This window comes from Miniopterus schreibersii, assembly GCF_964146895.1.
Source record: "Miniopterus schreibersii genome assembly, chromosome: 9".
NCBI classification, from domain to species: domain Eukaryota; kingdom Metazoa; phylum Chordata; class Mammalia; order Chiroptera; family Miniopteridae; genus Miniopterus; species Miniopterus schreibersii.
The window spans coordinates 84,117,567-84,137,404 of NC_138118.1; the positions used below are offsets into that span (position 1 = coordinate 84,117,567).

Consider the following 19,838-nt stretch of genomic DNA (forward strand, 5'->3'; position numbering starts at 1 on the left):
TCCCCGCATGGTCAACAACTGGAGTCTGGGCCTTCCAACTGCAGGGGTCAAGTGTGCAGACACCCCTCCAACTGGAATGGACTGGGGGAATGCGTCTACAACTGACTGCCATTTTCCTCCGGCTGCTCTCTCCGGGCCCCTCCTGGGGAAAGTGGTCAGGAGTCTCCAATCCACTTCAGTATCCAGCACGTGGGAGAGCCTGGGTTAGCAACGTGGCATCCATGCACCAGGCCACACGGAGCTCCTCAGGGCTGCCAGGCACCAGCCCGCAGAATTTCAATCATTTCTCATGTATAATTTTACAGCTCTCTTGGCTACTCAAGACTCAATCCAGTAATTTCTTTTTCACTGTAATTTATTTTTAATTGCAATGACAGCTGTCTGCCAAGATACACTCATAAAACTTCTAAGCTATGACACATCTCAGTAAAATCAATGAGCACTTTACCTCCATAAAACATTAGACTATAATAATTAGACTATAATATGTAACAACCAACTGTGCCCAATAGCTGCTCTGATGGTGGGTGAGGACCCCAGGAAGTGGCCTCAGAGCTGACGAACGGGGCAGGGCCTACGCTGCTTTCGCCAGCACGGAGCTGAGCTGAAACCAGAGGCTGCCTGCGTCTTCTTGGGGGTCTCCACAGAGCGAGGAAACCCTGCCAGGCCCTGGCCCCTCCCGACTGTGCCCGATGCCCGGTCCCTGAGGGTGCATGAGGGGCACTGGCTGAGCCAGCCCCAAGGACAGGAGATCCACCGATTTTCACTCATGCTTGTCATTAAAACTGGGTGGGTCTCGTTCTGCCCTTCCCCTCCCTGTCAGGCCCCGGGCTCCCTTCCCTGCCCCCTGCCCTGAGGGGGCAACCACAGTGGGACCACAGTGGCTGATGGCGGGAACAGTGGAGGCTGCAAAGTCCCCACATGCAAGGGCACAACCAGAGCAGCAGTGGGACCCTCATTTACGGGAACTTCTCCCATGAAAGCACTGGGCCCCGGTGTCCACCACCTGGGCACCATCTTGGGACAGTGGGCACCAGTCTATCCATCTCTGAAGCTCCTTGGGGATCGGGGTCTCTGGGGGTGTCCCTGACAGATTCAGCTTCCCTGTTCACTCTCATCAGCATGCCCCCCCAGACACCCAGGCCTGATGAACCTGATCCCAGGGAAAGATAGTGACCCCCCCACACACAGGCACTCATCCCAGGGGGAGGCCCAGCTCAGAGGCCACCTCCTCCAGGAAGACTCCCCAGCATTTTATCATGAAAATATTCAAACCTGCAGCAAAGTCGACAGAATTTCACAGTGAATGTCCTTAAATCTCCCACCTAGAGCCCACCTCCAGCACTGTCCGTCCATCGCTCCCTCTGTCCCGAGCCCACCCATTTCTCTCCTCGAACTTTGTTACTACACACTTCGCCCCAAACACCTTCATTTCACATCACAAGTGAGGCTCGGTGCCTGTTTACAGACTTCTGTTTTGACATGAAATTTACATTCAATGACACTTCAGATCTTAAATGTACCATCGGGGGTTTCTGACGAATGTACCACCATGTATCCCGATCCTATGAAGGTACTGGTACCACCGTTAATTTGGGGGAAACTAGCCTCCACCTCTCACCCACGGTTCTGAGCTTTTTCCACCTGACATCACTTTGACCTGGTCCAGGGCTTCCTGTGCTGCACAAATGCGGGAACCGGCCACTAGGGGGCGAGCGGGATGCTGCTGACGGCCTCTGGCTTCTGGTTTCTCAGCCTGCACAGCCCGGGCGGGAACCCTCCCTAGGGGGCAGTTCTGGTCCAAGGTGGAGGCAGTGGGGGGTGGTCTTGCGCAAACACCTCCTGTGGCACCTCCACCAGAATAAAACCCAGGCATCTGGAGGTGGTCTGCCCCTCTGGACGCCCCCACTGAAGCACAGAACACATGGCTAGAGGATGTCGGCTCATCTAAACTGGTGGTCGCTAAGATGACCTGAAGAGGTGGTGACACGTTGGTGCCGTGATGTAAAGCAGGGACAGAGGACCGTGCGACATGGAACGACACGCTGTCAGGACAACGTGAAGTGGACACAGGTATTGATAGACACCAGGCGAGAACCAGAGAAACAAAAATGGGGCCAGTAGGTCCGTGAGCCCACAGCACTGTGTGTGGATTCTTTTAAATTTTAAATTCCCTTAATATTTTAGTAAGGTTTTAATAAATGATACTTTAAAAATATTTCTAGCCCTGGCCAGATAGCTCAGTTGGCTAGAGCACTGTTCCACTATGCCAGGTTGAGGGTTCGATTCCCCAGTCAGGGTACATACAAGAATCAACCAACAAATGCATAAATAAGTGATAAAAATCCATGTGTGTCTCTCTCTCCCTTCCTATCTGAAAAATCAATCAATAATTTTTTTAGCCCGGCTGGTGTTGCTCAGTGGTTGAGCGTCGGCCCATGAACCAAGAGGTTGCTGGTTCCATTCCGTCAGGGCACATGCTGGGCTGTGGGCTCGGTGCCCCCCAGCAGGGGGCGTGCAGGAGGCAGCCGGTCGGTGGTGCTTCTCTCATTGGTTTCTCTTTCCCTCTCTCTTTCTCTCTAAATGAAATCAATAAAACATATTTTTTAAAATGAGGCAAAATTTGTTCCTAATATCTTTTTAAAAAATAAATATATATGTTTTAAAGTACTAAAAAATATTTCTATCTCCTGAACTAAAACGTTCATTAAACAAAGAAGCAACAACCAAAAGGGGAAGAGGAGGAATCCCGGCTGCTCCCCAGACCAGGCGGCACAACAGGACCTGATGGGGGAGAGCGGTCCTGCGTGGACTCGAGAGCACGTTTCCTGTCTGTGCTCTGAACGCAGACAGCAGCCAGGCTCTGGAAAGGCAGGACACTCAGGGCTCTGGCTGTGGCGATGACCCTCGGCGCTGGCCTCCATTTGCGGGTAAATTCATCCATGGCCAGTGGGCTTGGGAGCAGATGGTGTGGCTGAGCCTCCCACGGTGGGGACAGCCGGGGCCAGGGCTGGAGGGAGCCGCAGGGCTGGTCTCACCACATGGAGTCTGAGAGGGAGGCAGGACGGCCAGCTAGAGGTGCTGGCAGCAGATTGAGGGAATCCGGGTGACAGGGACCAGAGCAGGTGATGAGGTGACAGCCCATTGCAAAGCGGTCACAGCTCAGAGACCCATCACCGCTCATGGGCAAGGCCTGAGGGGCCACCAGGACCTCAGGTGGTGGCAGTGGGAAGTGACTGACGCAGGAGCACAAACACAAACGATTGTGTTGAAAATTCCTCGCCCAACAGGAACTGGGAGGAAGCCGGGGGTCGGCATTTCCCTACCGAGGAAACACCTGCAGTCCCCAAACCAGGAAATGTCAACCAGGGAGGCAGAGAAAATGTGCCTTCCAGTCGTCCAGGCAAAAACCAAGACTCCGACAATGCCCAGGGCTGGCGAGGCTGTGGACCAGAGGTTTCAAACTTGGCTGAGGGGACTGAAACCTGTCGACAGCTCAGGAAACTGCTCCTGGTGTTCGTAACTTCCTGGTTCATTTCTAAAATTATGTTTTTATTGATTTTTTTTTTTTTTTGAGAGAGGGAAAAGGATAGATAGAAACATGGATGAGATGGAAACATCATTGATGAGAGAGGTCGATCGGCTGCCTCCTGCACGCCCCCTACTGGGGATCAAAGAGCCTGCAACCTGGGCCCCAGCCCTGATAGGGAATCCCAGTGACCTCCTGGTTCATGGGCCAATGCTCAACCACTGAGCCACACCGGCCCGGCCGTAACTTCCATAAGGATTTCTTTAAAGGCTGTGGCTGTAGGTCAGGCCGTCCCTACTTTGTGCTCAGTAGACTTGGCACAAAGTCTGGGTTGCAGGCTTGATCCTCAGTAGGGGGCATGCAGGAGGCAGGTGTGCCCGTGGGACTTAATCCCACAGCCTTGCTCTGTGCTCAGCAGACTTGGGCATCTCCAGCCTGAGGGAGGGAGAGCCTCGTCTAACTGGGCAAAGGGCAGATGGGGAACCAGGTGGGGCCGGTTCCAAGCCAGATGGCCTTCTGGAAGGTTTGGGGGAGGCAGGAGCAGAGTCCCCAGGAAGTGTTGGAGGGAGGACCCATTCTGGGATTTTCTGGATGAAATGAGAAGCCACAACAGATGGCCATTGTCTGGCTCCATGGAGAGACCACAAGTGACCTAAGGGGTGTTTGGAAAGGGCACACCTGTTCCCTGCAGCAGCTGAGGGGAGAGCCCTGACTAGAGGCTTTGTGAGCACAGCTGGCCCTGTGGAGCTGAGGAAGACGGGAAGAGGCCCCCAAGCCCCTGTGGCCGAGAATGGGCCGACCCCCTACTGTTTAGGGCTGGAGTGACCCAAATTATGGCCTCCTCAGACCTGTTTATCACACAGTTGCTATACTGTCCAACAGTTCTATTTCTAGGGATCTGTTCCTTTTAAGGTTGTTGGGTTGGGGTTTCAACTCTCTCATCCAACAAACATACCCCCCGCCCCCAGAAAGACAAGGAAGGTCTGGGTTTTACGTGCCTGCTCTCCTCTTAACCCTGGGTGTTTACAGAGCTTGGAGCCCACAGGGGACCCATGAGTAACACCATCCAGGGCAAGCCCTTGCCCTGGAGCCCAGCACACCTCCCTCCATGATGCCAGGCAGAAGGTGCAGCGAGGCCCAGATGGTCCGAGGACACGCCTTTGGGGGTTCTAGGGCCACATGGGAGTGCTGGCTACGAGAGACAAAAGGGAGTTTAGAGCTTCCTGGCCTCTGGGAGGGCCCCAGGGTGTTATTTTTAAGGCCAAGAGCAGCTACAAGTCTCAGACTGTTATTGACCTCACTTGGAAGCCCCAAGGCTGGGACACTGAGCCCCTGGAATCTAACACCAACGCAATTTTCTACCCCAGAGAAGACAAAAGGCCCCGGCATACACAGCAGGTGCAGGCTCCTGTACAGCCTGGGAGAGGCCGTCTCTTCAGACACACTTGCTTCCAGCGGCACATGTCCAAGGAAACGTCACTGGAGGCTTCGGCGCATGCCAGCTGGACCCTGGGCCTGGCCGGCAGGGAGGGCACCCTCAGTCTCAGTTTCTCCAAAGCTCCAGTCGTGCCTGCTGCCCTCAGTACATCTTCCTCCCAGGTGGAAAGGCTGGATCAGCCAGGGAAGTCAGGCAGCTTCCGCGCAGCACAGGGCAGGAGAGTTCTTGATGGTGTCCACTGACTTGGTCCCAAACACATCTGAACACAAGCCCCAGGCCGAAAGTGGGGGACACTCCACATAACCACCATCCTTTCCTCCTCAGGTTTGTCAATGCGGGGAAAGACAGACAGATAGACAAACTGAGGAAGAACTGGTTCCAGATTAAAAGAGGAAGGACACAGGCCCCCCAAGTAAACGGGACCTTTTGCTACTAAGGACACAATTGGGCAATGTGGCAAAATACAATACAGGGCCTGCGATGTCCTGATGAATCACTGTGCTCTGGTGAGGCAGGAGAGTGCCCTTGTTTCAGGAAAAAGATGCTGAAGGAGCATGATATCCACAGCTTGCTCTCAGGAAGCAAAGGTGGTCCAGCGTTAACATTTAGGGGTCTGGGTAAAGAGTGATATTCTTGAACTGTTGTATGGGTTTCTATTTTGAGCTTAAGAGGAAAAGAAGGCATGTCCTGCAAGATCTGGACCTTCCTCCCTCTCCTGGCCCGGAGCCATGTGAAGAGGCGGGCACCTGAGGCCACTGTGCCCATCCCTCACCCTCGGTGCCTCCCCCACTCTGGCAAGGCTGATCCCATCTGCTCCACCTGCCCCAGCCCTGGCCAGACCGGCAGTTTAGGGGGTTCTTGCCCAAGCTTCGCAGTCTCATGGCCTCGTCTCCAGCACACACCTAACTCTTTGTTGTTAATCTTCACCCAAGGGTATTTTTTCAATTGATTTTTAGAGAGAGTGTGGGGGGGTAGAAATCGATGTGAGATTGAAGCTGCAACCCAGGTATGTGCCCTTGGCAGGTAATTGAACCCTCAACCCTTCAGTGTTCGGGATGGCACTCTAACCACTGAACCATGCCAAGCAGGGTGCTGCCCCTGTTCTTGACCCCACTTGTCTGGGTCCCACAGCTGCCTGGACATCTCCCGTTGGGCATCCAGCCAGCTCCTCAAATTTAACATGCTGACACTTAGAGCCCCTCTCACTCAGGCTGGATTTGCCAAAAGGTGGTCACAACAGGTGCTTAGGGCCACCGAGAAGTAATGAACTTCCGGGGGGAAAACTTTAATATTCCAAAAATGCATCGAAGCAGCTCATCCTGTAGTGTACAGTTTATTGTGAATTATGTGTGGGGAGGAGCACCTCACGTTGGCAGCATCAGGCCTTCTGAGGTCTCAGTTCAATGTTCCCTATCACCTCCAACAAGAACTCATCCCTCCCCAACAGCCTTGGGAGATGGCAACTCACGGCATCCTCTCTAAAACTGTCCTTTAGTTCTCTCACACCCCCACATCAGGTTTGTGTTATTTTTTAAATATATCTTTATTAATTTCAGAGAGAGGAAAGGAGAGGGGGAGAGAGAGATAGAAACATCAATGATGAGAGAGTCATTGATCAGGCTGCAAACTGGGCATGTGCCCTGACCGGGAATCGAACCCGGATCGCCTGGATCCCAGGTCAATGCTCAACCGCTGAGCTATGCCCGGCCAGGCCACATCAGGTTTTTAAATCTTAACCCTTCTCCTGCCCCCAAACCCCACACTCTCCCTCCCTGTCCACTAGCCTGCTGGGTTGGGTCTGCAACACATCCCTGCCCCTAACCAAGCCCACACACACTGTCCTCTGTCATGGGTCACCTCCCCCAAGCACAGAGCAGAGGCACCACGGTCCTATTTATACAGCTCCAGGGGTTCCCCTTTGACTCGAGGCCAAGCCCCCGCCTATAAATCAGGGCCTCCCCACGAGCCTGTCTAGCCGCCTTCCCCTGCGCTGTTCATCACCCCCTCACAGATCCTGGGCTCCAGCCAAACTAGACTTCTAGCCATCTGGGAACAAATGTTCCCTCTGCCCCAAAATAACCCACATCAGTCTCCACCTGTTGAGGTCTGTCCTTGGAAGGCTATTCAATAAATAGCACTGGGACAATTGGTCACTTGAAGGAAATGCTTTGGGTTCTCCGCGGCATACCACACACCAAAACACATTCCAGCTAAACCGCAGTTAGACACAAAATATAAGTATAGGATAAAAATCACATGTATTTTAAAAATCAAACTATGAAAAGTCTGAAAAAACGACGTGATTGTTGAATATTATGATAGGGTATTAGAACCTAAGCGTAGAAGGAAAGAATGAAATTTCAAAGGAAAGAGAGCAATTGTTCACCTTAAAACAAACAGCAGCTTTTTCTCCAGCAAAAAGGGTTTATTTGGGAACCATAAAGAACTGCAATTTGGACAGTCTAATGGCAGGTGAACCTGGGCAAGTCCAGAGACCAAAGAAGAGGAATGTTCTTTATTATTATTATTATTTAATCCTCAGGGGAGGATATTCTGTCCAGCGCGTTTCAGAGAGTGGGAGGGAGGGAGGGAGGAACATGGATGGGAGACATCGAGTGGCTGCCTCCCGCACGCGCCCCGCGGGGACGGACCCGGGTCTGCGGCGGAGGGCGGCGCTCTAACCACTGGGCCGCACCGCCGGGCACGGGAACCTCCTTTCTACAGGCGAAGGGGGCGCGGCTGTAAACGGAGCGCCCATTGGAGGAAACCGGGCCTTCGGGGCGTAGCGGCTCTCCACTGGCCGCGCCGTGGCCACCCCTCATTGGCGGAGCGGTTTCCGTGCAGAAGACCCTCCTCCTTCCCGCGGCAGGCGAGCGGGCGTCTTCCAGTTTGGGGGGGACTGAGGGACGGTGCAGCGAGGTCTCCCCACAGGCCCTCCCCATTCGCGTTTACATCAAGTTTCTGGTCACTGACCCTCCAGTGGAACCTGACTGTGACGCCCAAGCAGATAGAGAATCCTTCCCATGTGGGGTCCCCACGTTGGGGTCCCCGTGCAGGGACGCGGTCTGGTCAGCAAGTCAGGGGAGGTGCCTGGACGTCCGTCAAGAAGGCCGGTGACGCCTCATCACATTCCTTCCCTGGGGCGTCTAAAGGTCCAAATCCTCTCCAAGACCCCAAATTTCACGACTCGCCCCGACCCCCCGCTTGGCTGGCTCTTGCTCTGGCTCTGTGGGGCCGCGTGTTTTCAGCCCGGGAGGGCACCGCGCCCACCCCGACCAGGGGGGCGGGCGGCTCCCGTCGCGGTCACCGCTCAGAGCTGGCCGGGCGGACGGCCTTTCCCTGGAGCAGGCAGGGGTCCGCCCAGGGAGCTCCCCGGTCAGGCCACGTGCTCTACGGGCGTCCCCTCACTTGTCGCCTGTAAACAAACCCACCAGGTACCCCGTCACCAAAAAGGACCGAGGCGAAGGGAGGGCTGCAGTGCAGGACGGGAGCCGGGGGGCCGGGGAGGGGCGAGGCCGCCCGTTCCCACCGCCGACCGCCCCTCCCCGGGCCTCCTCACCCGGGGCGGGCGACTCTCTGCCGGGAGGCGCGTCCCCTTTAGCTCCCGTCACCACCGGGCCAGGCGCTACCGTTCCCGCTTCGCTCGTGGGCAGCGGACTCGCCGGGCCCCGACCCGAGGCCGCTCTGTTCCCGCGCGGCCCGCGGCCCACGGGTCCTCCCGAGCGTGTCACACGGAAACGGCTGTGGCGCCCGCGCAGCTGTCGGGGGCGCGACCCCCCCGGGCCCCGCGTCCCCGCCCGTCGCGCTCAGGCCCTCGCGCTGCTCTCCCGCGTGTAACGACGCGGCCGCCACGCCGCCGTCCCCGTGCGTGTCCCCGGCGCCGCGAGGTGCCCCGCGGACCAGCGCCGAGCCCGCCCTCGTGCGCACCCTCCGTACCTCGGGGACTCCGCTCCCACGTCCCGCGGAGGCCAGCACCCCACGGCCCCACCGGGGGCTGGGCGCGGGCGACCCGCCCTGAACGCCTCTCTAAGGGACCGGGACTGACAGCTGCGCGCAGGTGCGGCGTCGGCAGGCAGTGCGCTTGCAGCGTACACGCCAACCGGGGCCCCGGCGTGAACCTGGGCCACGCGCAGGACGCCGCACTTCCGGGGACCCCCACCTGACACCCCCAGCGGCCCCGTCCCTCCTGACGTCACTTCTCTGCGCCCCGCCGCCGCCCACGCGCCGCTTCCGGCCGCGAGGACGTGGTGGGCGTGGCCGGTGGCGTCATGCGCGCGCGCGCCGGAAGCGAGCGCGGGCCGGGCGGAAGTGGCGGGGCGGGGCGCGGGGGCGGTGGGGGGCGGCGGCCGGCGATGGGCGGCCGGAGTGAGTGAGCGGGCCGGCGGCGAGGCTGGGGGGCCCCGGAGAGCGAGCCGCAGGGCGGAGGGCAGGGGCGCGAGCGCGGCGGGCGGCGGGCGGCAGCCAGGGCGCGGCGGCAGCGGCGGCGGCGGCGGCCAGGGCGCGGCGGCCGAGAAGATGGCGGACGGCGACAGCGGTAGCGAGCGCGGCGGGCCCGGCTGCTTCCAGCCCGCGTCCCGCGGCGGCGGCGAGCAGGAGACGCAGGAGCTGGCCTCGAAGCGGCTGGACATCCAGAACAAGCGCTTCTACCTGGACGTGAAGCAGAACGCCAAGGGCCGCTTCCTCAAGATCGCCGAGGTGGGCGCGGGGGGCTCCAAGAGCCGCCTCACGCTCTCCATGGCCGTGGCCGCCGAGTTCCGCGACTACCTGGGCGACTTCATCGAGCACTACGCGCAGCTGGGCCCCAGCAGCCCCGAGCAGGTGGCGGCGGCGGCGGCGGCCGAGGAGGGCGGCGGGCCGCGGCGCGCGCTCAAGAGCGAGTTCCTGGTGCGCGAGAACCGCAAGTACTACCTGGACCTCAAGGAGAACCAGCGCGGCCGCTTCCTGCGCATCCGCCAGACGGTCACGCGCGGCGGCGGGCCCGGGCCCGGCGGTCTGCAGAGCGGCCAGACCATCGCGCTGCCGGCGCAGGGCCTCATCGAGTTCCGCGACGCGCTGGCCAAGCTCATCGACGACTACGGCGGCGACGACGACGAGCTGGCCGGCGGCCCGGGCGGCGGCGCGGGGGGCCCCGGCGGGGGCCCGTACGGCGAGCTCCCGGAGGGCACCTCCATCACGGTGGACTCCAAGCGCTTCTTCTTCGACGTGGGCTGCAACAAGTACGGGGTGTTTCTGCGCGTGAGCGAGGTGAAGCCGTCCTACCGCAACGCCATCACCGTCCCGTTCAAGGCCTGGGGCAAGTTCGGGGGCGCCTTTTGCCGGTATGCGGATGAGATGAAGGAGATCCAGGAGCGGCAGAGGGATAAGCTCTACGAGCGCCGCGGCGGGGGCGGCGGGGAGGAGTCGGAGGGCGAGGAGGCCGACGAGGACTGAACGGCGCGGCGTCCCCGCGGCCCCCGCCTCCGTCCCCGGTCTGAAGAGCTCGCTCCTGCTCGTCCCCAGTGAGCCGGCGGAGGCGAGTAAGGGAGGCCCACAGGGAGAAAACGAAATTTAAAATAATGTAGTTAATTACGAGAAGTAACCATAAGAGAACAGTCACGGACAATTAGAGAAAAGCAGTAAAGTTCCAAGGAGCTGACAGCAACCTGCAAGGAACAACAGCGTCTCGTCACCTGAGCAAAATAGTCCCAGCGTCTGCGGTTTCCCAGCGGAGGTTCCTGAACCCATCGGGATTGCCCTTTGGGGTAGGTCCTCGCACATCGTGGGCCAGGGAACACTTCTGCGTTACCCAGACCTCTTGATGACAGCTGAACTTGTGTTGTACTTGGGAACCTGGTCTAAAGGTCTCTCTAGACCTCACTGTTGCAGTGTCTATCCCTTCACCTCCATTGAAATCAGCATTTTGGATCTAGGTCTTCGTGGAATTCCTAAGAGAGACCTCTGCAGTTACCCACTTTTGAGGGTACCGGTTTCATGAAAAGGAATGCAACTTTAATCATGGACAGGGCAAAATACGAATTCAAGAAGTCACCGGGGAATACAGAAACAGATTGGATCCACTTTGTTTAAGATGGTTTTGCATGATACCTGGACCAAGGCCAGTGTCTTGTCTTCGCAGAATTGTCGGGATGCAAATGGATTCAGATGTCAAACCCTGAACTAGAATTGGTTACTAAAATATTTTAAAAGTTGGCAAATTTTTTTGAAGATGAAAGAGCAGTTTTATGTTGGGGGTTGCTGAGTAGGCACAAGGAAAATCGGGCATAAAGCACAAGGAAAAAACTTTGAGTGGATTGGTTGCTGCTCACTAATGTTCTTCCCCGATCTCTCAGACACGGAGGTCGTTACCAAGAAATGGTTTAGGTATGAGTGAGAGCCAGATCCCTGTGGCTCCACCACGTGGGGCAGTGAATTAAGGCTAATTCGGCTGTTTTGGCCACCAGTTGGCTGGATTTTAAATCGTAAAACTTGAAAAAGGAACAGTGTGGCTACAAGCCTGAGCTTTAATGGAATATACGTCTCACAGAAAAGTCGGAAATAACCAAAACTGAAGTCTTCCTCTATCTTCAGTTTAATCTGTGGATTTGTTCAAATACTAGAGATCCTCAGGTCCAGAATTCCAGCATCATTTATTCTTTTTAAATAAATTTTTAAAAACTTGATCCATTGTATTAGTACCTCACAATCAAAGTTGGCAAATGACGGGTGTGTGTCAAGCAAGCAGCGTGCCCTTTGGAAGCCGAGATTCATCCGAATAGAGCCGAAGTGAACGTGAATGTACTGACTGTATCCTGGACGCGTTTTTGTACCATCTTGAAATTTCAACAAAACTGGCTTTTGCCAGTTTATGCAGCTGTCTTTCAAGAATAAAAGTTGGGGTTTCAAGGATCGCCTCTTCTATATTTTAAATGGATTTTCAGTAGAAATGATTTTTACTAATCAAGTTAATCCCACCGCATCAAAAGGTATTTGAGTGTCATAGACCTAGGTAACTGAATCAAATGGAAGCTATGTTCTTTCCAAAGTTTTTCAGGTATGCTTTGTGTGACACCTTCTCAACCAGGAGGCAAGTAACCCCACGTCCACAATCTTAGTGTGTTTTTTTTTAACTGCATGACTGCCCTTTATTTGAGCTGCCTTCTAATTTATTGCATACCCTTTTTATTACCTTATTTTGGTATTATTCAGTATATACAATCTTTTTGTATTTATTAGGAAATAAGTGATATACAAAAAGGTCGTTTTCATGCATTGTGGCTGAGAGGGAGGGAAATAATCATGTATATAAAATTAGGCTTTTTAAAAAATTAGACTGTGATTCAGAATATTGTTAATCTTAGATTTTAAAAAAAAGTGGAAGAGCCACAAACATTGGTGCCCTTTTCAGACGATGTCTCTACTCTCATCATCCACAGTAGACTTTTTAAACAGATTTTTTTAAAGCTTTTCTTTTTTTAAAATTTTTCTCCGTTGCAAAGAATGTTTCCTAAATTGTATGGGAGCAATAGTATTTTCGATGTTTTAATGACATCCATATACTTGTACTGTATTTTGTACTACAAGGCAGCTGTTTTCAATGATGTCCTGCTGTATTTACCTTTGTGTTTTGAGTGTTTTATTTCTTTGCTGCGGAGAACAAATCCCTAAGTAGTTTTAGTAAAGGAGCTGAGAAACTAGCGTTAAGTTTGCAGAAACTGTTTAAGTTTCAACCTTTGAGGCAGCAATGAAAAGTAGGGTTGCAGCTATCAGTCGGTTGCTGTAACTTTCTCATTTTAAACCATGGACAATTCCTGTACAGACCAACTTGTTTTCTCGCGTCAGTGGTGGTTCTGTTGCTCAGCGGCAGTGCGCCGGTTGTTTTGCAGGTGCGGCACCTCCTCAAGGGGCTGGCTTATCGTTTTTTGTTCTTTCTGTTGGTGAATTGCAGTAACTGGCCTTGCCTTTCTATTCTGTAGAAATGACAGGGTCTTCACAGTCCTCACCAGTGGCTACTAAGCTATAATTAGCTGAATAGAAAGAATGTGGAAGTGGTCTGAGGCGTATAGAGTATATGCCAAGAACACTACCATATATGGAATCAGCTTTGGTTACCAGAGAAGTTTTCTTAGTCATTAGACCATATAACAGTAATATATCATATGTAAATCTTTAGATATCAATTTGAGAATCCTCCAAAAAAAGGAGCAAAGAATGCATAAGCTATGTGTTGGAAAAGTAATTTATATTAAAATTTTGACCTGCCTATGTAAGATTAAGTGGTAAAATGTCATAGTGGTGGGTTTTAAGTCTTAACCAATCTCAAAGGTTTGTTGCTCCTGCAGGGTGGTTGATGGCCTCTCTTCCCACTGCAGGAAGGTTACACAAGGATGTGGATTGATTGTAGCATTTCACTGATCCTCATTATAGTCTCTAGGGACAATAGAAACCACACTTTTAGTGTGTGGTTTGTTAAACAAGGGGTATTAATGGGCTGTCTTTCAGAACTCGGTCATAAGTATTGCTTATTAAAGGAAATAATCTTTGTTAAATCCAGGCAGAAAATGTTTTCAACCACTGCTACGAATAGCATTTTAGGACTTGTTTTTGACTTTGGCAAACATCTCAGCTAATGACCATGTTAAAAATCTTCATATTTCCAGTAATTGGTAGAATGTTCATTTCTCAAACCACTGCAGTTACAGAAGTGAGAAGCCCACAATTTTAGGAACAGAATTGAAAGAGCGAAAAACTGAGGAGTTCCCACGGTTCCCTTCTGGTTTCTACTGTCCCTACCTGTTGTTCATGTAGAACCCAGTTCTCGTCAGCAGAGGAAGTTGTCAGTGCATATGCTGCACAGAACCAAGTGTAAATCTGGATGGCACCAAAAATCAAAGCGAAAACCAAACCAAAACCCAGACACCCTATGTTACTATGGGAGGCATGTAGGTGGTACAAATGACTGTAGCTGTGATACAGACACAGCTACTTGTCAAGTCACTTTCCATAATATTTACTGCAAAATGATTGAGACGCCCTCGGTGCAGGCAGCCATTAACCTGCTTCCTTTGTTACCTCTCGATCACTTTGCAATAAATTGCAGGTCTTTTAAGAGATTCAAGCTTCAGTTTTCTCAAAACAAAACAGTTATCCTGTCTTATCTGAAAATGCAGGGTTGTGGGCAGAAGAGGCTGGTTATAATAATGCCCTCATATTGAGTGGTCTGTAAACCGCTGCACACTTCAGGCACGTCGTTGCTGAGGATGCTTTGTTAAATGTGACCTTGACTGGCTTTACAGGGGGTAGAGTGATCTACACAAGGTATTAAAAGGTGACAATTCGCTTGCATCTACCTTGCCTTGAGGTGAAATTGAGGAGAAGCTTGAGTGTGTAAGCTATGCACATAAGTTTTCTTCACTGTAAATTTTGTTTTCATTTTAACCCAGTTATGGTACTTTGTCCAATGCACAACTGATCTCTCAGTAGATATTCATTTGAAAATAGTGTGGCCTTGATCGGTGAGAAGGGGAAGGAGAGAAGTGACTTTTGCTTATGTAAAAATGACTCGTTTGCCAAGAGTCGTTCTGCAGCACTCTTAGTACCTAATGTGTTTGTGATTGGTCTCCTTTTTGATTGGGGAAATATAATGGTTTTGACCCCGGAGTTATTCAGTTCAGTTGTCTTCTATTTTTAGGAAGTATCAGAATTACTCCGATAAGTACAATGTTGACTGCTTTGATGTCCAATCTCAGGTTTTAGAATATTTAGTGATGTAAAATCCCACTGTTAACTCTTAAAAAACAATTGTAATTTAGTATCCTTGAAGTCACATGCATAAGGCCTGTTCAGAGAGCAGAGCCTGCCATCATTTTGCTCCTTTCCCGTTTTGTACTTCACTTGAGAAAGTGTGGAGTGGTTTTACATTGTATATTGCCATTTTTAACCCTGACATTTTCTCAAGATAAAGCACTTTTTGATCATGAAATACATGGAATCTGTGTGTGATGTGGATCATGGTTTCTCAGGCTCCCCGAGATAATCTGCTTATGGATATTATTCTAACTCTGTGTATGAAGCGTAGAAATCTTTGCTAATGTTAGAAAGTTTGTATTAATCCAGAATGCATTTTGCTAGCTTCCAGTGGATGGGACAGTGAACAAGGCTGCATTCACAGTTACAAGTTACTTTCCCTTGAGCCTTACAGTAACTTTTTTTGTCAACAAGAGCACTGAAGTTATAGTAAATGATGAGATTCAGTTTTCAGGGTTAGTTTTAGAGTACTGTAAATCAATTAGATGTCTTCCTAAACAGCTGCTATTCCCATTGAATAAACTGAATAGTGGGTGTGTGGGTGGTGGGGGGGGGAAGAGTTTGTAGAAAAGGGAAAAAACACATTTACCTTAAGAAAAATATAGACAAAAAAGAAAAAGTGCATGTCAATGCTGTTTGAAATTCCAAATATAAGGTAGAAATAGCAAATGGCAAATTAAAACTTTCCCATTTTAAATCTAGAAAAGCAGCCATTAATTTTCAGATGTTAGACCCTAGAAATTTCAAGATAGACTCTTGATACAGCTAACTTAGTTTCATTACTGGTGAATTTAACAGACTCTTATTTCAACAAATGTGGTCTAGTTGTCAGTACCAAAAACCAGATTTGGGAAATGAAAAAATAAAATTGCATCATGATGACATTACTCAAATAATTTCCAATTGGCATCTGTACCTTTGATCCAAGTAAGAACTTTACAAATGTATATTTCCTAATGAAATGAGGAGTATGTCATCCATGTAATCACCTTTATTCACAATCTTTTACTTTTCATTTGAAAGTCTAACTCATGCCTCTTGAATTAGACATTCCAGTTGGGACAGGCAGAGCCATGTGAGAACAGCAGCGAGAGAGTATGACTGTTCCTGTAATTAACAAGCAGAGTTTGCCCAGGAGCAGATTTTGTTTTCCCTGGGTTATATGTGAAGTGTCCTCGGACACCAATGAGAGGGCTGTTATATCTTTATGATTAAGTGTGGGCTCAGAGTATTGGAGAGAAAGCGATAGACCTGTTCAAGTTCTTTATCCACTAGCACATTTTTTTTATCCTCCCTTCAATAATTTCAGTGGCTAACTCAAGAAAATGAATTTAGACCACCCTTTATTCCTTAAAGGAAAACTTTCGTCCCTAGTCTTACCCTGTGTCACAAGATTAGGATGATTCAAAAAAATCTTTATACTTGGAAATAGCAGAGCAAGTAATATTTTTCCCCCTTTAAAATTGCTTTTTTGGGAACATATAACTGCAGGGAGAGTCCTAAGAAAATTGAAAAAATTATGTCACTAAGTACATGTGTAGGAATTTGGGAGTTTCATTTTCAGCTCTTCAGATATGAGACATAGAGCCTTTTCTCCCAGCCCACACTGCACCTCCGAACAGAAGCTCTCTGGATTCCTAGAAGTTAACAGATTGGGCAAGTGCAGAAACGTTTTAAGTCAGAGCAGGGCATACTTAAAAAGAGTGGGCAGTTTCTCGTGTTAGGGTAGCAGGCAAGTATATTTGAGTTTTTTCAATGATTATCTATTTGAATAATAATGTATTTGGACTTTTTTCCTAAAGTTCTAGGGAAAGTAGTAGGGATTTATGCTTTTGCACCTTCATGCAGGTGTTTTTCCATGATCATTTTTAAAAGTCCATTTGTATTCTGAGGTGTTTCCAGTCACATCTACCGGGGCTTCCTTGGATTAGATTCTTCACCCCAAAGTGAGGCTGATGTCCTGCTGGTACAGAATCTACAGGCACCATTTGAAGTAAAACCAAATCCTGACAGCAGGAGACAGCTTCCTGATCTAATTAGATGTACAACTAGAGTTAAGGTTGGAAGCCACTTTACAATTGATCTTAGCCAAAAGGCTGAGAAGCAATGGAAGTTACTTTAAAGGGGGGTTTGGGGTGTCTTCAGTCTGTGTAAATACCCACCTGCTGTGCATTGTAAACCAAGTGTGTGTTCTTATGTGTGAATATGTAGGACTGACTTCTGCTTCAAGAGAAGCCGCACCTTTAATTTTATAAGGTCCCCTCCACCTGTAACCCTATAAATATTTGTAAATAGAACACTAAAATTTGTAGTGATAATATCAATTTGGGAATATCTGCTGAGAGACCAAAAAGTTCATTTTTTAAAAGTACCTTGGTTAAAAGAGTAAAGATTATTCCTCTTATTTTTTAAAAGAAGAATGCACTTTAACAAACAGAGCTGCATGGCAATTCAAACAAATCCGTGAAGTGCAGTACCCATTCAGAAACCACACTTCCTGGAAAATGTTCTAAAGCAGAGTCTAGGTGGGCTGTTGATCTCACTGCCTGGAGGTTGAAGCTCAGATTGCAGTCAGTTTGAAGATGAGCAGGGCTGCTTCAAAAGAGCTATGTTAATACAGCCAGGAGCTTCAGACAGGTCTCTAAAATGCAGGTCCCATAATTACCACTAACTAGCAAAACTGACAGAAAAACTCATAGAGAAAAAAGTTTAAGAATCCTTACTGCTGGTGTGTACTCCTTACAGTAGCAGACTTTTGCAAATGGAGTTTTACAGTCTATATTTAAAAAATTGTATGTTTGTAACAAATAAAGTATGCGGAAAAGTGAATGACAATCTTGTGCTGGTGTCTCTAATTTAAGGAATTACCTGGTGACTGGGAGGGAGATGCCACACAGCATCTGCTGGGGCTCAGATGGGTCAGGCATAGGGTGAGTTCCCACTGAAATGACTTATAAGCCATTGCATGTTCCATCTGCCTCTGGATGCCCATAACCCGTTTTGAGTTAGTAAGCAGTCTGGAGTAAATCAAGGTTGTAAATGAATTTCATGCTTTGGGTAATTCCCCAGACAGGCCACTTGTCGCTTCCCCTACTTTCTTCCTATTCTACTGGCTTTTGGGTCCTATCATTTCCTGGTGTGTATCATAACTGACTTCCTGTGGAGTAGATTAGGCCAATCTTAAGCCAGCATTAAAGGAAAAATACAATTGTTATGTCTATAGACCCGTGTTTTTCATCTCAGAAGCTCCTTTACACTCAAAATTCATTGACGTTCCCCTAGGAGCTTATCTTTGAGGGCTTTAATAATTGGTACCTGTCATATTAGAAATTGAATCTTTTTCCCCCCCAATGTTTTTATTCATTTTAGAGAGAGGAAGGGAGAGGGAGAAACATTGGTCAGCTGCCTCCTGCACGCCCCCTACTGGGGATAGAGCCCAGGACCCTGCCTGGGTGTGCCTTAACTGGGAATTAAACCAGCGGCCCTTTGGTGCATGGGAGGACCGACAACTAATTGAGCCACACCAGCCGGGCAGAAATTGAACCATTTTTAAGACAAAAATAACAAGTTTATGTTTCATTCACTATCAGCAACGACATGACATCATTTGGCCTCTGGACAACACTAAACCTGCAAGAGAATGAACATGAACAAGGCCAGCAGCAATGTTAGGAAAGTAGTTTTGACTTCCGGACTCTCTGAGAGTCTTGTAGGACCTGGGGGGGCAGTTCTGGATCACTGAGAATCACTGAACTAGACTGGGATGTAAAAAGTATGCCTTTCTGAAGATCAGGGGTGGAACTGGGAAAGACTAAGCTTATTAATCCTTTAGTTCTTCCCACATTTTCTTTATTTATTTATTCTCACCAGAGGGTATTTTTTCCATTGTTTTTCAGAGTGGAAGGGGGAGAGAGAGAAAAACATTGAAGTGAGACAGACACCCATTGGTTGCCTCCCATACAAGCCCCAACCAGGGCCAGGGGCCAAGCCTGCAACTAAGGTACCCTTGGCCACAATCGAACCCGGGACCCTTCGGTCCACAGGCCAACACTCTAACCATTGAGCCAAACTGGTTCAGGCCCATATTTTCTTTATATTAGAGCCTCTTGCTCTAATTACTCCTACCACACACACACTCTTTTACAATCTGCCATGGTTCTCAATGCTGACTGCAGAAGCACTTGGATGCTGATGCCCAAGCACCGCCCTGACCAACTGGACCAGAATCTTTAGGACATAGACATAGTGTTTTACTTTGTTGGGATGAGAGGCTGTGGGATCTTGTGGTCTAAGGAAGAGAAAGGACTGGGAATCTGCTAGAGGGAAACGAAAGAAATGCAGGATTGCAGAAGACTTGGGACACAGTAACCTGTGACTGCTGTGCTGGAATTACCCACGTCACCACTTGAACACAAAAATAGCTCATTTTGAGAAAAGCTTGCAAATGGAATCATGGAACACTGTGTCAGCAGTACCCTCACTGGGGGAACCCAGGGGCTTTACTCTCACATAGAACCCTTTAGTGGTCCTCAGTCATTTGGAAGGCTTCTTAAACACCAGTTCCTGAGCTTCTGGTTCAGCTGATCTGGGTGGAGGCCGAGAAGCTCCATTTCTAGCAGGTTCCCAGGTGGTGATGCTGCTAATGGTCAAACCCCACTTGGAGCCTCACTGCAGAAATCACAGAAGTTCTGAGGAAATGAACTCTCATCACCAACTGACGGAGACCTCAGGAAGCATTCACCCTGGTGTACTGGTTCTGCCATAGCCCTGCTGAGTTTTTCAGCTTGATGTGAAGTTGTCACTGCAGTTTTGGGTGCAGCCAGGCTGCAGTCTGAAAAACTCTTTTGAAGTGAGCACCTCAAGGGATAGGTGCTGACTTCAGAATTTTGGTATTTTGTTAGTTTCTGTCCTTGTCTGTGCTATAAACAGTGTGACTCCAGTATCTTTCACACCCAAAAATCCTTAAGGTTCTACAACAGCGTCCAGTTTCCTGGAGAAGCCATTGGGACTTAGGGAGACGACAGCCACCTGGTGGTCAGCACTGAAATCTCTTTAATAACCATGAGGTCAGATCATTTGTAAATTCAT

The 19,838-nt window shown here is 50.1% G+C and overlaps 1 protein-coding gene across 1 annotated transcript; it reads left to right on the forward strand.

The window, feature by feature from the left end:
• The first annotated feature begins 9,424 nt into the window (after positions 1-9,424).
• PURB (purine rich element binding protein B) lies at positions 9,425-17,585 on the forward strand. The gene has a single exon (XM_081146511.1). The coding sequence runs from the start codon at positions 9,483-9,485 to the stop codon at positions 10,395-10,397; it is 915 nt and encodes a 304-aa protein (XP_081002637.1). The 5' UTR covers positions 9,425-9,482; the 3' UTR covers positions 10,398-17,585.
• Positions 17,586-19,838: the final 2,253 nt, after the last annotated feature.

What these genes read in the sequence shown, in the direction of transcription:
- PURB (XM_081146511.1), top strand. Translation starts at nt 9,483, where the DNA reads ATGGCGGACGGCGACAGCGGTAGCGAGCGCGGCGGGCCCGGCTGCTTC.